Source organism: Chinchilla lanigera, unplaced genomic scaffold (genome assembly GCF_000276665.1).
Source record: "Chinchilla lanigera isolate Chin_1 unplaced genomic scaffold, ChiLan1.0 scaffold00030, whole genome shotgun sequence".
NCBI classification, from domain to species: domain Eukaryota; kingdom Metazoa; phylum Chordata; class Mammalia; order Rodentia; family Chinchillidae; genus Chinchilla; species Chinchilla lanigera.
The window spans coordinates 22,157,544-22,175,687 of record NW_004955431.1 but is presented as its reverse complement, the minus strand read 5'-3'; the positions used below and the strand labels follow the sequence as shown (position 1 = coordinate 22,175,687).

Here is an 18,144-nt window from a genome sequence, read left to right as displayed (position 1 = left end):
GTACATATGCGTGCGTGCAGGAGTAGTCAGAGAGGCGGAGCAGATGCCCAGCCTGTTCACCACTCATTGGCCAGAGGGACCGTCTATCCAGAGCCAGCAGACACCCTGCCAAGGTGAGTGAAAGCACTAGCCTGCCCGCCCCAAGCAGCCCCCTCACTCCTGAGGGCATAGGTGCCACCTGGAAGCCCACGAACCCTACGACTTGGATATGGGCTCTGCCCAGCCAGGGGTGCCCGGGAGCTGGAGCTGACAGGCGGCTGCCCCAGCGGTGTTTTCAGGGCTGTCATGGGCCACTCTGGCATAGAAGCTACGCCCTGGTCCTCAGGGCTCCTGAGAGGAAGAAGGGACTTATTGGGCACACCAGGAACCTGTGCTTCGGGACACCCAGCTCCTTCTCATCCTCACTGACGCCAACCGTGGGCAAGTCACCCCATCTCTCGGCAAATTTGTCCAGCGTGGTTTTTCTTTTTGCCATGAAAGTGCTACATGATCATAAAAAAATGAAATATGACAGAAGAGGAAAAAAGTCAAAATGAAGGTGTACACCACCCCCAGTCCATTACAAGCATTGTCCTAAGTCTACAAATAGCTATAGATGCCCCTTAAACAGAAATTCAGGGTCGTGAATTTCTTTCACCGTGAAAGATACGGTGTTCTCGGGCTTCACTTGTCAGTATACCTCAGACTCTCCTTCTGTAAGTGCACAGTTCCTGCTCATCCCTTCAAGCCTGTGCACGGCCGCGGTGGGAGTCTCTACCCGGGGAGAATTCCCTGCGCTGAAGTCACCACACCAAAAGCTTATCCTCAAACCCACAATGTGTTGAATATTATCATTCCTTTGTAAATCTTGGACAGTGGTGAGTAAAAAATAAGGTTTTTTTTTCCCCCAGTTTTATTCTATTTCTCCTGTAAAAGGTTTGCTTGCATCTTTTCAATTTTTCTGTTTAACTGATGGTCTTTTTTCAGCTTGTTTTGTTTTTGTGGTGCCAGGGGTTGAATCCATGGTCTTGTAGATATGATAGTCTTTTTTCCTTATCTTAAAGCAGTACCTTATATAATAAAGTTCTTCATCTATTGCTTGTCATACAAGTTGCATTTTCCCCCTAGTTTCTCTTTGTTCATGGTGTGTATTTTCCATACCAAGTATTTAAGCATTTATGCAGGCAAAATGTTTCTTTTTTTTCTTTATGGAGTCTAAGAGTTACCTTTTTTCAAGAATGGCTTTAATTCTCAAGATTATAAAATTATTATTCTTTAGCTTTTTTAATTTTTATAATTTTTAAACAATATGTGTATCTTTAATATATTTGGAATTTTATTCTGTGAATGTGGCATGAAATAAAAAATACCTATTTTATTTTATTACATTAACTTATTTTATTCTATACTGCATTCTATTTTACTTAGTAATATGTTTTATATTCCTATATCACTACTGCTTAACTACCCTCACTTTGTAATACCTTTTAAAATCCAATAGTACAAACCTCCTCTCATTTTTCTGTTTAGGAAAATTGTCTGTTTCCACCTATCTATTCTGAGACAATATTTAGCATCAACTTGCAAGTTATTTTAATTAAAAATTTTACTGGAACTGTGTAAAATTTGCACACTAATGTGGGAGAGAATTGAAACCTTCACAATATTAGTTATTGCAATCAGAAACATGGTAATTTACTTAGTGTTTCTTTGATATACTTTCTTATTTGATTCTAAATAGATCTTAGATATTTCTTGCATGAATGACTCATCGTATTTTCAGTTCTGTGGGTGATTTATGCTTTTTTATATTAATTGTGATAATTTTTCATCTTATATTCTAAGTTATTACTGGTGTTATATAAGAAAACTAGTTTTTGTCTAGGAATCCTATGAAACTACTTATTGTTTCTATTAAGTAATTAGTTGCATCTCTTGGATTTTCCATTTAATAATTGCATTACTTATTACCAAAGTACAGCATGTCGTGTAGAAAAATGAAAGCATACGGAAAACATACAAAAAGCGCCTATAAAGCCTGCTCTTCAGAAAGTCACTCCTAACATTTTGATGAATGTCTTTCAAATATATATGTATACAGTTAAAATAAGTGATATATCCATTGTATATGTCTACTGTGGTAGATATATGTAGATATAGTTTTTCAAAGAACACCATAAAATGCATATGGTTTTATAGCCCCCTTTCTCTGTTTAATACAATATTATAAACCTTTTCCCTATTCTTGTACATAATCATTTTAATAGCTGAGTTAAACATGTGGATTTATTTGGGCAATCCCCTAACTTCAGATATTTAGATTGAGTCCATCTTAACATCTTGTAAGTAATGCTAAAGTGAATATCTTATTAGACAAATCTTTACGACTGTTCATGTTTTCTTTACAAAAAATTTCTAGAAGTGGAATTTCTAGGACCAACGACAAGCAGCAATCGAAGGTTTTTGTGACAAATTGCCCAACATAAATCTGGGCCTATCAATTCTCCCACTTTCACTTTTTAATACACATCTTTCCTTTACATCCTACTTTCTTCAGTCAATAATGTCCCATCGGTATTTCTTAGGTTCTTCAGCTCACTAGCGACATTTTTTCGATGGCAAGAGAATATTTTTGTCAGCCACTGCCCATCTTTGAGGAGGGATACGCTCCTCATCCCTCTGCTGCCTGGGATCAGCTAAAGAGTTCTTCTGGACCGAGGAATTCATTGCATGGTGGCGACCTCCAGGTTTAGGTTTTATCCTCTAAGGTCTAGAATCATTAACTCAGCCTCGATCCTTTGCTGCCTGCACCAGGAAAGTTGTGGCAGCTCCAGAGATGTTAATCATTCTGAAAGACTGAGCTCGCTACCTACAAATAGCAGAACATCCATTTGTGCTTTAAATAAAAGTGCCCATCCTTGTCGTTTTTTATCAGGGAAAAGGGAGTCATATTTCCCTCATCAGGTGTTCATTTGGCAAGAAACGTGCTTCATTGAGAAACCCTTCTAACAAAAGGATAAGTTTTTCTAAGCAGCAAATGACTACCAACACATCTGCATTGACAAGTTGAAACTTATATCCTTCTATGGTGTTTTTGCTCTTTGAAAATGTTAATAAAAACTTAATGTGGAAAAAAACAACTTTTTCCAAATATGTGTACCAATGGGCCCGAGGCAACTCATACTTTCTTATAAAATAAAGTAGGTCACTCACATCAATCATGTCGTCTTAGCACATTTTTTCCAAATTAGGAATTCTCCATCCATCATACCACGTTGTGGCATTCCCTTTCCAAACATTTCCTTTTAATATGCTCTTTAACATGATAAGCAAATCTAATAGAATACATTAGTGTCACTTTCCGGTGATGGAGTGCTTCCTCCTGTCGCAATCCTCCTTGCATTCGGGGAGAGCGTTTCAACTGGATTTCTCTCTAACAACGATCAATCGCATGTTGAAAATATGACAATTGTCTCACGGCTTCCAAGACCCCTCCTGGGTGTTAGCCTGAGAAAGATTTCCAGGGGTTCCTGTCTCACCTCTCCATGTGTCACATGTGTAGAAGCTCAAAAGATATGTGTGTCTCAAACCAAAGTAATAAATCCGGATTCGTCCATGAGGAGAGTGTTTCAATTTAGCCTGTCAGCTCAGTAGCATTGCACATGGGAACATACTATTCTGTATAGATCAAAAGCTTACACTGGGCTTCATTTTAAAACCACATTGCTTGCAGAACACTTCTAAATCTCCTAGATCATGCAGAAGGGCGAGATCCTTGGCTTCAGAAGTGTGCAACTCTCCAAAACCTGTCGCTGTCTTCCGAGAGTGGCTTTGGAGCCCAGGCGAGAGAGAGGCGGCTCCGTTAATAACCCACTTGAGGAGAATACACTTGCGTGCTCACATATCTGACAACATTTACCTGGCAAAAGCAGGATATTTGTTTCTCCTTTGATCTCTGGCCCTGCAGGTCATGTGTTCAGTGTTAGCTCTTGAGTTTCTGGAAGGACTTTTTTTTGTTGTTTATTTGTTTGGACAGAGTTTTGGATGAAAACATTTGGGAAAGCTGGGATGGCAGAGGTTTGTAGAGCGCCCAGGAATTCAGCTGTCTCAGGCTTTTGGCCACCCAACAGGAAAATAGCTGAATAGAACAGGGAAAGTCCAGGCTGTTTTCTGGATGTTTGGTCTGCTGGGCCTTTCATCCAGTCTCATAGAGTCATGTAGGCACTGGGTTAGGTAGCCCATACGCCACATCATTTCATGTCTCGGTCAGAGAAGGTAAAGTGACAGTCTCTGATCAGCCACAGCACCTGACCCTGCACCATTATTGCCCAGAGCTAATAACTTGAGGCTATGTGTCCTAAGTAGCATCATAAACTCATTCGCCAACAAAAATAACGGTGCTGAGGCAGCATGGGACACAGAAGTAATGCTAGTTCCTGTCCATAAGCAGCTTGTAGACAGACAGGCTTGAACTTGGGTGGAGGAAGGGCAGAAAAGGAAGAATGCCCAGAGAGTTCAGAGGACGGAGAGGAGGCTGCCGGGTAGGCGTGGGTGTGAAGGATGATCGGGGAGAGGATGAGCTTGGTGATTAGGCTTTGGATATCCGCAGGGAAAGGCACTTATTCTACAAGAGTTAGGGGTTGCATGACACAGCATGGCTGTGACCCGTGACAAACCATTCGGGACCAGAAGCAGGCAGGGTGTATGAAAAGAAGTGGAATCAGGAAGGGAACAAAGCAAGCAGAGGAGCTTTCAATGCCAAGCAAAGGAGCAAAGCCTTAGGGGGCGCTCTCTCTCCCTCCCTCAAAACTATCCCAGCTCTTTTGCCTGAAATAGGAGGATTCCTGGGGTGATGCATTTGAACCCCTTGGGTCTTCTGTTTTATACCTTTACTCCTATGTGTGAGCAAATGTGATAGCAATTGCATGCTCTTTCCTTTGCTGCAGTTTTGTGTGCTGTCCCAGAAATTACTGCTAGACTCAAACTGTCCCTCGTAAAGGTTTATGATCTTTCCAAATTTGTTTTCCATGAGTTGGTTAAAATGTCTTTCTGGTCCCTGACCAGGCAATACAAGACTTCAGGTACTTTGATAGATTTATTTGTTTGTCTAACAAATGTTTATTGAGCAACTAGTATGTGCCTAGCATTGCTATAACTGTCAAAGACAACGTGGGTGAATGAAATGAATGGGGTTCCACCTTCGTGGGATTTGCTTTCTGGTGGAAGAGACAGCAAGTGAACAAGATAACTTCAGAGTTACACAAGAACTAAAGGAGATAGGCAGTGTGAAGTGACAGATGCGCTGGTCACAGAAGGAGGGGAACCCGGCCAGAGGAGCTGGTCTGGGGAAGCAGAGGATGAAGGATAGAAGGAGCCACCCAGGTGGAGCCAGGGAGAAGCTCAGAGCGGAGGGCACAGCCAGTGCTGGTGAGGAATGAGTTGGCAGAAGCCAATGTGCCAGGGCAGTGGGAGTGGCTGGGCTGGAGGTGGCCAAAGCTGCTCTGGGATTTGAGGGGCCATGGGAAGCCCTGCCAGCTCTCAGCATGGCGGTGCCTGAGCCGTGGATGCTGGGGTTCCCACATAAGCACCACCGTTAGCCACCATCTGCTGCGGCCTCACCATGGCCCACTTCCCCATAAAGTCAAAAACGAGTGTTCAGAGTGCATCAGCTTTTATTTTTACAGCAATCTTTGTACCCAAACCACCGTAGCATTTTTAATAACAAACTGGCAGAGAGTCAGACATCTGTACTTGAAAAAAAAAAAGCCCAGGCCAAGTATTTCTAAATGTTTTATATTTACTTGTAACATTAGAATAACCATGAGGTTGCTTTTTGCATAATCAGAACCATTCTCATTAGGGTCCCACAGATCTCGTCCTTCCTAGGCCTGGGTGGTGGTTTTCATTATGGCAGTGACATTGATCTGACGGGAGTGGATCTCTCCTTGAACATTTGTGGAAAAAAGGGAAAGAAGTTGAGAGAAGCCGAGGCAAGCTAGAAAAACGAGAACTGGAAAGATAGCCATCAGCTTACCACGGGGGCTCTATGGAAGAAGTCCAGGCTTTGAAGTCCAACAGAGCCGTGCTTTAAGTCCAGCTGGGCAACTTTGGGCCGGTCACTTAACCTCTCTGGGCTTCAGTTCACTCAGAAGTAAAATGAAGATGATAACAGAGCCTACTTCCTGGCGTTGTGGTGAAATCTAAGTGAAGCAACACAAGCCGAGGGGTCTGGTCCAAGATTGCTTTCTGGTTGCCTTCCCCCCAAATTAGTATCTAACACTTAACATTGGAGCATCACCACCATCAATTTGTATCATTATCTAAAGCCAGGTTGCAAGATTTAAGGAACATATATACAAGGCATACCACTGAGTTTCAACTTTAGATAAACAACAAATAATTATTTAATATAATTATGTCCATGCAATATTTGGAATATACACTTAGACCACAAAGGAATGGTGGTGCATGCCTGTAATCCCAGCCAGGCTGAGGCAGGAGCATTCCAAGTTCAAGGCCAACTTGGGCAACTTAGTGAAACCCTGCCTCAAAATAAAACAAAACCGAGAAAGGGCTGGGCATGTAGCTCAGCGGTTCCTGGGTTCAATCCCAGTACTGTTAAAAAAAAAAAAGGAAGAAGAAGTAGAAGAGGAGGAAGAACAGGAGGAAGAAGAGAGGGAGGAGGAGAAGGAGGAGAAAAAGAGGAGGGAGAGAAGAGGAGGAGAAGAAGAGAAAGAAGGAGGAAGAAGAGGAGAAGAAGGAGAGGATGAAGATGGCATTTCTCTGAAATTTCAGTTTGATTCTGCACCCTGTGGTTTGTCCGGAGACCTTGTTGTAAAGGTTAGTTACATCGTCCCAAGAATATTAGCAACAGCATTTTTGAGGCCCAGCCCAGTCCAGTCTTCTGCATTAAGTGGGCACCTGTGTCAGAGGCAGTTCAATAATATCCTTAGGCAGACTGCATAGAACAGATCTGGCATATAGCAGGTGCTCAATAAAAATGTGTTGCATGAACAGCTGAAAGGCTGTAAGACCTTGCCGTAAGTCATTTTGATTTCATAAGCGTGTGCATTTTAGGTGTGCCTTGTGGATCAGGCATCTTCTCTACCTGAGGTAGACAGAAGACAAATCCCTAGACCCTGCTTCCCAGGCCTCGCATGAGCTGAGAACCCCAAAAGAGGGGCCTGTCCTTGCTCTCATCTTCTCTCCAGCCACCCGTGGCCACGATGGAGCCAGGCCTGTGTGCGGCCTCTCTCAGCTCCTGCCTCGAGGTCCCTCCGTGTCCCCTGCAAAATAACACGAGCTGCTGTGGGAATTTCTCACCCACTCATTCCATACTTGATTTTGTTAAAACCCAAGAACAGAACCCACCCTTTCCTTCCTCTGCAGCCCAGAGATGTGTGGGCTGGGAGCAGGGAGACGGTTGGGCTTCGGGCTGGAAAGGTAAAGCCGGGTGTGACCCCTGCTCAGCCTGCCAGGCCAGCAAATACCTCTGCCTCCTGAGGACCCAAGCCACGGGCCGGTCCAGAGGACTTCTCCGGGTACCCAGGCTGGGCCCGTAAAGAACAATCCTGACATCAAGAAAAGCAGCCGGCCTGTAAATTCCTACTTAGTTCATTTTCTAAGACTTCTGAATGTGTTTTGAATTTTCTCTAAATTAAGATAATCATAAAAGGTTAAGATATTTAAACAGAGTGCCACCTGATCCCAGGGCTTGATTTGTATGCTTAATTAGGTCCTGAACATATGGTTCAGAGCTTCTTATAAAAACAGGGTAATGACTTGAGGTATATTTGGGTATTAGATGGAACGATGTTAAAGGGACATTCAGACCCATCTCAAAGCCCTTAACCTGCCCTTGATCTGCAGTGGGAGCTTTTGCTGACATCTGTTTCAAAGAGATATCAAAAAACTTTCCAGTGGCCTCGTGATAAAACAGAACTCCATAGGGAGATAGATATCAGGCATTAAAATACTTGGGATTCGGCATTGCCTGAGGAATGTATGGCCCTCGAATATGAGTGGGGAGTGGGGAGGAGGGGCCCGTGCCAAGAGATAGAGACTCCCTGAGAACTGTGGGGAGCACCAGGCCTTGCCCGGGCAGGGAAGAGCAGATGGGGCACAACATCCCCAGGGCCTTGTGTTCCTGCTTGTGCTTCGGTCCCTGAGAGCACATCAGGTGCTTCTGTGTGTGGAACGCAATTCAGGTCACTGGGGGTCACTTCCAGTGCCCCTCCCCGCAGAAAACACACCCAGAGACCTCTCCAAGGGGGTGATGTGTGGCGCTGACTCATGCCCACCCCTGGGCCAGTTGTAGGCCGCACCCCACCCCCACCCTCACCCATGGGTCCCGGGGAACCTGTACATGGCAGAGACATCTTCGGGGTGGGGGTTCTTTTGTTTTGTTTTATTATTTAAAAACCCAGCATGTATGTCTGTAAAGGAAACTGGGAAAGGTCATTTGGAGGAGTATCAGAGAATAAGAATAGTTTTAATTGCTTTTGTTTTTTAAAATTCTCCTTTCACCACAATTGATATTTTCCTCTTTAAATTAGTGTATGTTTGCAGTACGTAACAATATACATTCATCATGGGGAACTAGCACATACCCAGATCGCACGGTGATCATTTTTACTCCCTGCTCCCCTCTGTCTCTCCTTCCCCAGATTCCCTTCCATCTCCACACACACACTCTTTTAAAACCTGTGCTTGGTCTGTGTACCACGTGGTCCAGATAAACCCCTCCTCGGGTTCCACATTTCTCCCCCTAAAACTCTCTAATACAGACAGTGTGGGCCCATTTGTCTGTGAACAGGGAGGCCACACGCTGGAAATGGCTGCCTGTTCCACAGTCACCTAGGGCCATGAACTGGGCCCCTGCCCATGGCTTCCAGGCACCAGCACTCTCTCCACTTCATCCTCCATCCACATCTTGACCCTCCCGTGAGCAAGGACTCCTCCAGCACCTGTTGCATGGGGTGGAAGTGCTAGGGGAGAAGCAGAGCTGGTCCTGCCCCCTGCCCGGAGCTCCCATCAGAGGAGGGCATGGGGCAGACATAGGAAGCTGGGCTGAGAGTGGGGTGTGCAGTGTGAACCTGGAAACACCAGAGGAAGAGATCACTTCCAGCGGAGCAAACAGGGCAGCTTCACAGAAGAAAGGTGTATCCAGGGTCTGAATGATCTGCTCACTTGGGTACCTGAGGGAACAAGACCATGGAGGGGGACAACATGGGCCAGAGCCTAGAGGACAGAAGCCACGGTGTGATCCAAAAGCAGCGAGTTGCTTTCCTGGTTACGTATATAGCATACACACCCGACTCATGAGATCCTCAAGCGTGCCTGTGAGGTTGACAAGGCAGGGCCAACCCTCACCCTTTTGTAAACAAGAACACCAGCGTACACGGAGTTGCGTGCATTTCGCAAGGTTTCACAGTTCAGGTGCAGCGGAACCAGATTTAAGTTCAGGCTTGGACTTCTGAGGCCCACAGGAGGCTGAGCAGTTAAGACGAGGGTCAGTCTGCAGAGGATCTTAAGTCAGGTCTAAGCAGGTGAACTGATTCCTCTGCTGTCCTGGAGGTCCATGGAGGGCTTTGGGCTGGGTTGTAAGATCCGCTGGGCAGCTGGAGGACCTGGAGCAGAAGGAGGCTTGGGGGCAGGAAAATGAAGGAAGCAGCTAAAGTAGACCTTCTGAGGTCATCAGACCCCGACAGGGGCCGGGGAGGAAGGAGAACACGGGCGCAAGGAGAACAGTGTAGAGACTCACCACGCACACGGCAGGAGGGGGCTCCCAAGGCCCATCGTAGCCATGCTTTCAGAGGCCCAGGTCCAATCGTCTCAAGCCAGCTGAGCCATCAGCCTCAAAGACAGCCATTGGGTCGAGAGACTGCAGGGAGCCGGCAGTTTCACCTGTATGACCGCTCTGCATCCTCTTAACAACCCAGTGAATTGGCTACTCTATTGGCTCCATTGTAAAGATGAGCAAGCTGAGGCACAGCATTGTTAATGAACTTGATCATGGTTTCCTGGGGAGGAAATGGTTTAAACTGGAATGTGACTATATCTTCCCACCCGAAGCCAGACCCGTTTGTTACCCTATAGTCACCCTCCTTAGGTCTCATCTGCCATTCAAATGGCCAGGTAAGGTTGGTTCCCCACTGCCCCGCAAAAACTGCATCTGCCTACCTGCCCCTGGCCTGCAAAAACCTCCCCAGTCTGGCTCAAGGTTACCTTCTTTTGTTCCCCCCACCCGTAGGTCCCAGAGGGGCCCTGCTGCCACCGCGCAGCAAGCAGGAGGCCAGATCTGGGCTGTGATACAGAGGGAGCAAGTCCTGTGAGCTGGAGACCCATCCTGGGGCATCGCAGCAGGAGACCTCCAAGGCAGGCCAAGCCGAGCGGGACTAAGATCAAAGCCAGCGGGGGTGGCAAGGCAACAAGGAACAGAAGTGTGCAGGGCGAAGGCTGCTCATATCATTCCTGTGGCTTCACTGATGGGCTGGGCCCTCTTTGAAGGTCTAGGACATCCTAGCCTAGACTACAAGGTGGAGGCCTGGGATCCTAGCCCTGCCAAGACCTCCTCCTACCCTGGGTCCCATGCCAGGGGCCAGGAGCCTGTGAGGAAATGCCTTCAATTTCCCAGCTCAGCTGCACAGCCTCCCCCAGGAACCCCTCTGCCCAGCTGTCCCTCCACAGCATCTTAGGACACGGTGCCACTTCTGTACTCTCTGGTGTGCATTATTTCCAATTAATGATTACCATTTATTAAGTGTCTAATAAAGTCACTTTAGTGTCCCTATTAATGGTCTGCCTCCGCAGCGAATGCATCAGCTCCACAGAAGCAGAGACCTTCTCTAGCTTATATGTCACTGTTCCCAGCAGCACAGGGCTTGGCAGGATGTTCTATTCAAAGACACTTCGTAAATAAAGTAAAGGGCTTTTCTTTCTCCAAGAACACCTTCAGTTGTTTTGCTCCTTCCCCTCCCACACACTCACACACCATGGTTCTACATTTGGAAGGCTGTTTGTAGAGCAAAGGCACTTACTGTGTACTAACTGCCTTCCTACTGCAAAAGGTTCATTCTAGCGAAGGTGCTGCCATTGGGCGGCTCTGACCACCACAGGAGAATTAACATCACCATGTCCAGCTGATATCATTTCAGATCACCACAAAGGAATGTGACATGTCAGGCAGCCCAAGCGATCTTGCTGGGAGTAGCTACACTATCTACTCCAGACTGTTAGAAATCGCAAAAATGCTCAGAAAATCCACAGAACAATCTCAGCCAACCCTGCAACCCAGGGACCCCGGAGATGGTATGTCCTTGGCTAAGTCTCAAATCAAGGCTGCTTCCCTCTGAAGACCCTGAAGAAGACTCTCACGCCTTTCTCCTAGCTACTGGTAATTACTGGCACTCCTCGGTGTGCCTTGGTTGCAATCTGTATCCATTTTCAAATGGCATTCTCCTCCCTGTGTCTCTGTGTGTCTTTGTTTCCAAGTTTCCCTCTTCCAAGGACCCCATGGCATTAGATTAGGGAGCACCATAATGATCTCATCCTAGCTGGATTACACTTCTTTTTTTTTTTTTTTTTTTTTTTTTTTTTGGTTTTTCTCCGGTACCGGGAACCGAACTCACGACCTTGCGCATGCCAGGCAGGTGCTTTTGCCGCTGAGCTAAATCCCCAGCCCCTGGATTACACTTCTAAAGACCCTAGTTCCAAGTCAGGTCACAGCCACAGGTTCTGGTAGACATGGGTTTGGGGGATGCTAGTCAACCCAGTATCTGCAGCCCCAAAGAGGAGAGGACCATGCTGACCTTTGAGTCTGGTAGAGTCAGATGCAGGTAATAGCTCCCCACTGGTTCTTCTCTAGCCAGTATTTCCAGGAATTCCCACTTGGGATTCTTGGACCCCAAGACCACTGGGGGGAAAGGTAAAAGTCTCAGTCTCTAGGAAACCTTTAAAACAGGCTAGTTTGGCTCTCTTGGCCAATAAAATTGGCGCTGTTATCAAATACACTGAAATGTTTTGCTTTGCATTTTATAGTTGAAAACACTGAAATCTAGAGGAATCATTTTCCTTAAATTGCACAGTTGGTAAGTGAAGAAGTCAGGTCCAAAGTGAGCCCTTGATGGTCTAATGCCCTTTGTACATGGTCCTTTGTCTTAAACACTTCATTCTGACAGTAGTGCTTAGGAGCACCCATGGGTACCTTGCAGCAATCAAGAAGACTTTTTTCCACCATAACTTGCATCAGCCTCCATCAGAGACACCTCAACTTTTAAAGAATAATAAAGCTACTTTTGATATAGATGTGTTCATAACCATCTGAACAAAGGCATAAAGGCAGCTTTTAAAAGCTGCAAATATTTTTTATTGTAACCTAGGACATGAGCAGATGTAGTAGGCTTGATTTGGAAATGTTACCGCCTCTGTACTCCACCCCTTTGCAGTTCCCTCTCTTTCCAACCAGGCTGTCCCCCAAAGCCCTGCAGCCTGGAGTTCTAGAGTCTTCACGCAATCATGACCATGGTCACCACTGTCTCCGGTGTGTCCAGTACATGTCAAACTCTATGCCATGTGTTGCAGAATAATTATCTCATTTTTTCCTCCCAACAGTGCTTTCAGGGAAGAACTTTCTCTCTTAGCAGATGAAGAAACTGAGGACAAGTGTGACCCATGGGTATGTTGTGTGTCTGTGTGTGTGTTTTATCTGAATGTCTCTGGGTAGGACAAGCACTCTGCAGTTGTCAAAGGTTCCAGCATCCCCTGCTATTGTAATTACACTTACTTCAAAAACAAGTCAGGGCTTTCTTAGAATGGCTTTACTGAGATGGTCACATGCTATCCTGCTCATCTTTTTAAAGGGTAAATCAGTGGATTGCAGCATACAGAAATGTGGCGATTGTTACCGCACTCAATTTGAGAATACTTGCAGCACCTCAAGGAGAAGCCCTCTGCTCTTTAGCTGTCACCTGCCTCCCCTCTCCCTCCCCCACCAGCCCTAAACAACCCCTAGTCCACTTCGTATCTCGTGGAGTTGCCTATTCTCGACATTTCACATAAGCAGAACTACACAGCATGTGACCGTGTGTGTCTGGCTTCTTTCTTTCTTTCTTTCTTTTTTTTTTTTTTAGTCTTTTTGAGACAGGGTCTCGCTATGCAGTTCAGGCTGGCCTTGAGCTCACTTTGTAGCCCAGGCTGGCCTCGAACTCGCAATGATCCTCCTGCCTCAGCCTCCCACGTGCTGGGATTACAGGCGTGCGCCAACACACCCAGCCTGTCTGGCTTCTTTCACTTAATGTTTTCCAGGTTTGTCCACTTTGTGGGTTGGAGCAGTACTTTACCAGGTGAACAATATTTCATTGTATGGATATACCACATTCAGTTTTTATCCACGTGTGGTTTGGTAGGCATTTGGGAAGTCCTATTTTCTTGATACCATGTGTCAGTCTCTGTCTTGAGTGCTTTATCTAGTTTAACCTTGTGAAGTGGGTGCTGTGATTCCTTTATTTCATTATTACCCTTGCATCTCACACTGAAGCACCAGACACATTATCTAATGTGCCCAAGGCCAAACAGCCAGTGCGTATCTGCCTGGCCGCTGAGATGTTTGTGACTCCAGTGGTACACAATCCCTCTTTTTCATTAGGGTCTTTAGGGACAGCTCATGTACCATGCCCCCCAGCCCACTCGTTGTCCACAAGTAGAGTTCTAAATGGAATGAGAACCTTCTTCCATTACCCAGACCCTCACCCTGGCTCCTTCTGAGGGCTGTCCAATCCCTTCTCAGTCAGGCACATTCCAGAAACCACTTCTACAATACAGACAAACATCTTTATTCAACAAAGGATGTTTAGCCAACAAAACCCTTTAAGGGGTGTCATTGGAGCCCTGTAAAATCCTCATTTGTTAGGATTTTGCTAATTCAATATTTGTGATCTTTTCAAGAGGCTGAGCTGGGCTAGAACAGGATTCAGTGAGCAAACTTTTCTTCATAGAAAGTGGAAATTCAGAGTATAAACAGGATTGAAGGTGGCATGCCTAAACAAAGTGTGTTCAAGCCTCCTCAGAAACAGCCGGGAGCAATGTAGGCAACCCAGGTGCTGAAAGGTAAAGTTCCACACGTTCTTATTTATTCTGGAAGTAAGTGCCCCAGAGACCCCGCAGGCAGCCTTGCTACCACCATAGGATGACAGCTGATCTTCAAAATATGCTAGTTTTCAGACTCAAGCTCTGGATCCCAGAACCAAATTTCTGGTTCAAGTTTTCCCTTCTGTGGAAAGGCTTTTTCTGCCAATCAGATTTTCAGCAGAACTAGGGGCTAGGCTCCAAACCTCCAAAGCAGTTACCTTCAGGTCCTAGAAGGGGCCAAGAAGAAAGAGGCTTTGGGGGGAATTCTGGGCATGAGGATGCCTTCACCCCTTCACAACCCTGTTGTTCTTTCCATGGAGAAACTCCACCCAGCAGAGAAGTCTGAGGCAGTAGGACAGGAGCCCTCAGTACTGTAACCCTATTGGGTCCTGGTCGCCTTTGATCCAGGCATTTCCGGTGGCCTACAAGCGAGGGCGTGAGAGCATCCATAGATCCCCGAGTCTCCAGGGGAAACTTTCCAGTTCTTCCAGAGTGTTAGACCCTGGGCTGTAACATATGGGCTCAGGCCATGCCACCCTGTTCTGATTTGGGGATTAAATTATTTTAAAATGACAAAGAGACTTCAATTTTCTGCAGTCTCTCAGAGGATGCCTTTTATCCTGTCTTCCAGCAGCTTCAGTGACATTCTATTTGAGGAGGGGTGCACAGACCCAGCAATTCCACAGGCTTATGACCCACTGCATGACTTGGACCAACCTCGCTGAAGTGCATGTGAAAGACACTGGTCAGGAGAACTAGAGAGCTAAGGCACGGGGCTGACTTCCTCACTTGTTCTGTAGCTGACTTCTTTCTGGGCTCCTGTTTCTCCCTCTAGAAAATGGAATATGCAACTGGAAGGAAGTGCACCAAGCTTCCAACTCATATGCCGTTCAGATCTATTGGTAGAGGCTGCCTGGAGGACTGTACTGAGAAGCTTTTGAGATTTAGCAGGAAAGAGAGCTGGGATCAATTAGCAATGTCTGCTTTGAGCAAGGGAGAGAGAACAGGGGCGCATTTACTTGCCATATATTGATGACTTCTGATATTGATATACTCAAAGCCTTGTTGGGCTGGACTCAGATCTTGTATGATTTTGATTCCTCTTGCTTTTTTTTTTTTTTTTTTTTTTGCCTTCTCCCAGGACCAATTTCAAGGACTGTCCCCATCCACCAGGAAGTGACAGCAGCCTATAGATAATTGCTTCTAATTTCAGGCCATGTACATTACAGAAAAGCAAGGTAAAAGGAGTCTAGTTCTCCTTCAGACTAGAAAGACTAAAAGATTGCCTTTCAGTAGTCAGCCCAGAGCTGAGAACCCAGCGTAAATAACACCTTCCCTGGTGATTCAACATAAAAGAAAGGCAAGAAGCATCCTTCATTCACTTGCTTTAGGCATGAGAAACCAAGAAGCAAAATACCATCAGCAAAAGTGAAAAGAACTTTGAGCAGAGATTCACTGGGAATGAAGTAACCCCACTGTCTATAAAGTGAGGACAATAACAGTCCCTCCCTGGAGGAATTCCTTGTGACAGGCAGTGAGATAATCGTACAAAGAGCTCAGCACAGTGCCTGACACCCAGCAATCATGCCTAATCAAAGCGATCCAGTGCTCCTGTATTATTCTGTAGCTCATTCTTTGGGACCAAGGATATTAAATCCATTCTGAAACTGGCCCTCCCATCAGCAGGGCGGGAGCTCTCTATCTCACCACCGAGGCCCTACGTTTGCCAGTTCCAATAACACGATTAGTCATTTTTCATTCCTAAGATAGCTACCCATGGGTGGGTGCACATGTGCCTGTGTGAGTGTATATGTGCCATTCTGAGAAGGGGAAAAATCCATATTCTCTCTCTTCTGACCGAATTAATCAAATAAATCTTCTGTAAGGAGCTGCTAAATGAATCACAGATGGCTATGCCTTTTTACAGGTTGCAGAAAGCACCCGTTACAGTTCTTTTAATTTATCAGAGGAAAAAAGATGCCCTCGTGTGCCCCTTCCCTCTTGCAATAATAATCAGAACCAGTCTATTTTCCGAGGGTCCGAGACTCATTTTCAAAAAATGTATATCAATAGATGTAACAGCGGGAAGATTATTTTGCCAAGTTCCAGCCTCCAGCACAGGGAAGGTGCCCTGGCTGGGGAGAGCGTTTATAAAACCACATTTAATAAAAGAGAGTGTTATATTAAGTATGTTTGCTAGTGTATTTAAGCATATGGTTTCCATATCAGGCAGAAAGATGGCAAACACATGCTTTACCTTCTTTCTAACCTTTCCTAGAGACGTCCTTTCTAATGGGTGGTGGGATGGGAGGATTTTCTTGGTGGGGGGGTGTAAGTGTGTTGTTTTGTTTTGCTTTTTACAACTAGGGCTCACATGGAAAAGCATAGAGGAATGTTCACAAAACATGTGGAGACGGCTTTTTCTACTTCTGTAATTAGCCCAAGAGAGTTGCTTTGCTTTCTTTCTGCAACTATCCTAACACTCTCCGGCGCCTCTGGCCTTCTCCAAGGCATGAGGAGATGGCCCGCTTGACAGTGTGAATCAATTTCAGCTGCAAAGAACTTGAGCTCCTGGATTTTAAACGTGAACACTGCGGTAAAAGCAAGATCTCCAGGATGCCTGGCTGGCTTTGTGTCCTCAAAAGTCCTTGTTTACCATTCCAGCCATCCAACCATTTGTCTGCCCAGAGATTCCCTTCTAGCACTTGGGCTGAGTATTGGGGATTTTATCTCTTCCCTGTAGATCAGAAGCCATTGCCTGTGGCCCTGTACTCATCGAGTCCTGGAAAGGAAGCTAGGAAAGACCTCCGCGGTCCACCATCATAAGCAACGTAAGCAATCCCCCAATTCTGAGACAATCCCAGAAGTCTAAAGGCCAAACTAGGAAGGGGACTTGGGATGGGGGTGCTCTGCAGTGAGGCTGCCTGGCCCACCCCCCACACAAGCCCAAGCAGATTTGCCTGAGCGAGTTATAAATCTACTGGTACCATTTCTTTTTCGTCACTTGCCTAATCCTGTGCCCTTCGTTTCATGTGCTGTAATTATTAACATCTGCTTTCTGAGCCTGGCCCGCATGGAGTTTGCAAAAGCAGTTCTCGGTCCGAACAATGGTGACAGCTGTTTCATTTAGCCTAGGGCCAGCACTTCCTGTTCAGTCTACATCTGCCCTTCTGTGTCCAATTTCTGTTTCGGGGTTTTGTGTTTTGTTTTCTATTTTTTTTCCCTTCATCTGACCTTACTATATGTTTAAGAAGAATTTCTAACTTAGCACTACAGCTAGTATTTCTAGCACATATGCTTATTAGATTGACAACAGCCAGGAGGAAACAGGAGAAAGCTCAGATTGTCTTCAGCAGCTCACAAGGGACAGGCAGGAGCAGAGAACAGGGCTGCCCAGGAACTCAGGTACCAGGCTCTGAGATTGGAAGCTGGGACCTCCTCTGACCTCTTTGGAACCTAGACGTAGGAGACCTGGGCTCAGCTCACCTGTCCCCCAGCCTGGGGTCATCTGCATGGCTTATTTGGTAAGGCATCACCCAGACACCTCACAAGGGAGCCATGTATCCATGGTGGCCACCAACACACAGGGAACTTTCTTTTTTGTGTGCCAAGCAGGATAGTCAGGTGGGGCAAGACTCAGAGGCTCAGATCACTTTTCACATGGAGTCACCAGCAATCTAATAAAACTCCCTTCCAATTCTCAGTGAGAGGTCGCCAAGATGGGAAAAGGACATCCAGCTTCGGACGCTTCGGCCACTTCAGTGTACGTGCTGGTTTGTGACCGGAGGAGGTGGCGATTACACCCCCTGGCTTCTCTAATCCAACCTCCTAGCCTAATTCTAGCTGATCCAAGCTTGGGGTTCCCAGCTCAGCTGGTGTACAGATGTGGAGTTATTATCTGAGACCGCCCCCCATGAGGGCCAGGTTAGAGACCTCAACATTTGTGTAAGGTGCCCTCAGGGATTACTGGACATTTATCACCGAATAGGGTACAAATAGTCTCTGGATGTATAAGAATGTGCTGAAGGCGCACATGTC

The 18,144-nt window shown here is 46.0% G+C and overlaps 1 protein-coding gene across 1 annotated transcript in view; it reads left to right on the top strand.

Annotated features, from left to right (window-relative positions):
* LOC102020366 overlaps positions 1 to 18,144 on the top strand; it is a 47,223-nt gene that overhangs the window by 17,259 nt on the left and 11,820 nt on the right. Inside the window, exons 3-4 of the mRNA XM_013515756.1 lie at positions 16,850 to 16,937; positions 17,811 to 17,869. Of these exons, the coding sequence (XP_013371210.1) occupies positions 16,850 to 16,937; positions 17,811 to 17,869 (147 nt within the window). The remainder of the gene's footprint in view (positions 1 to 16,849; positions 16,938 to 17,810; positions 17,870 to 18,144) is intronic.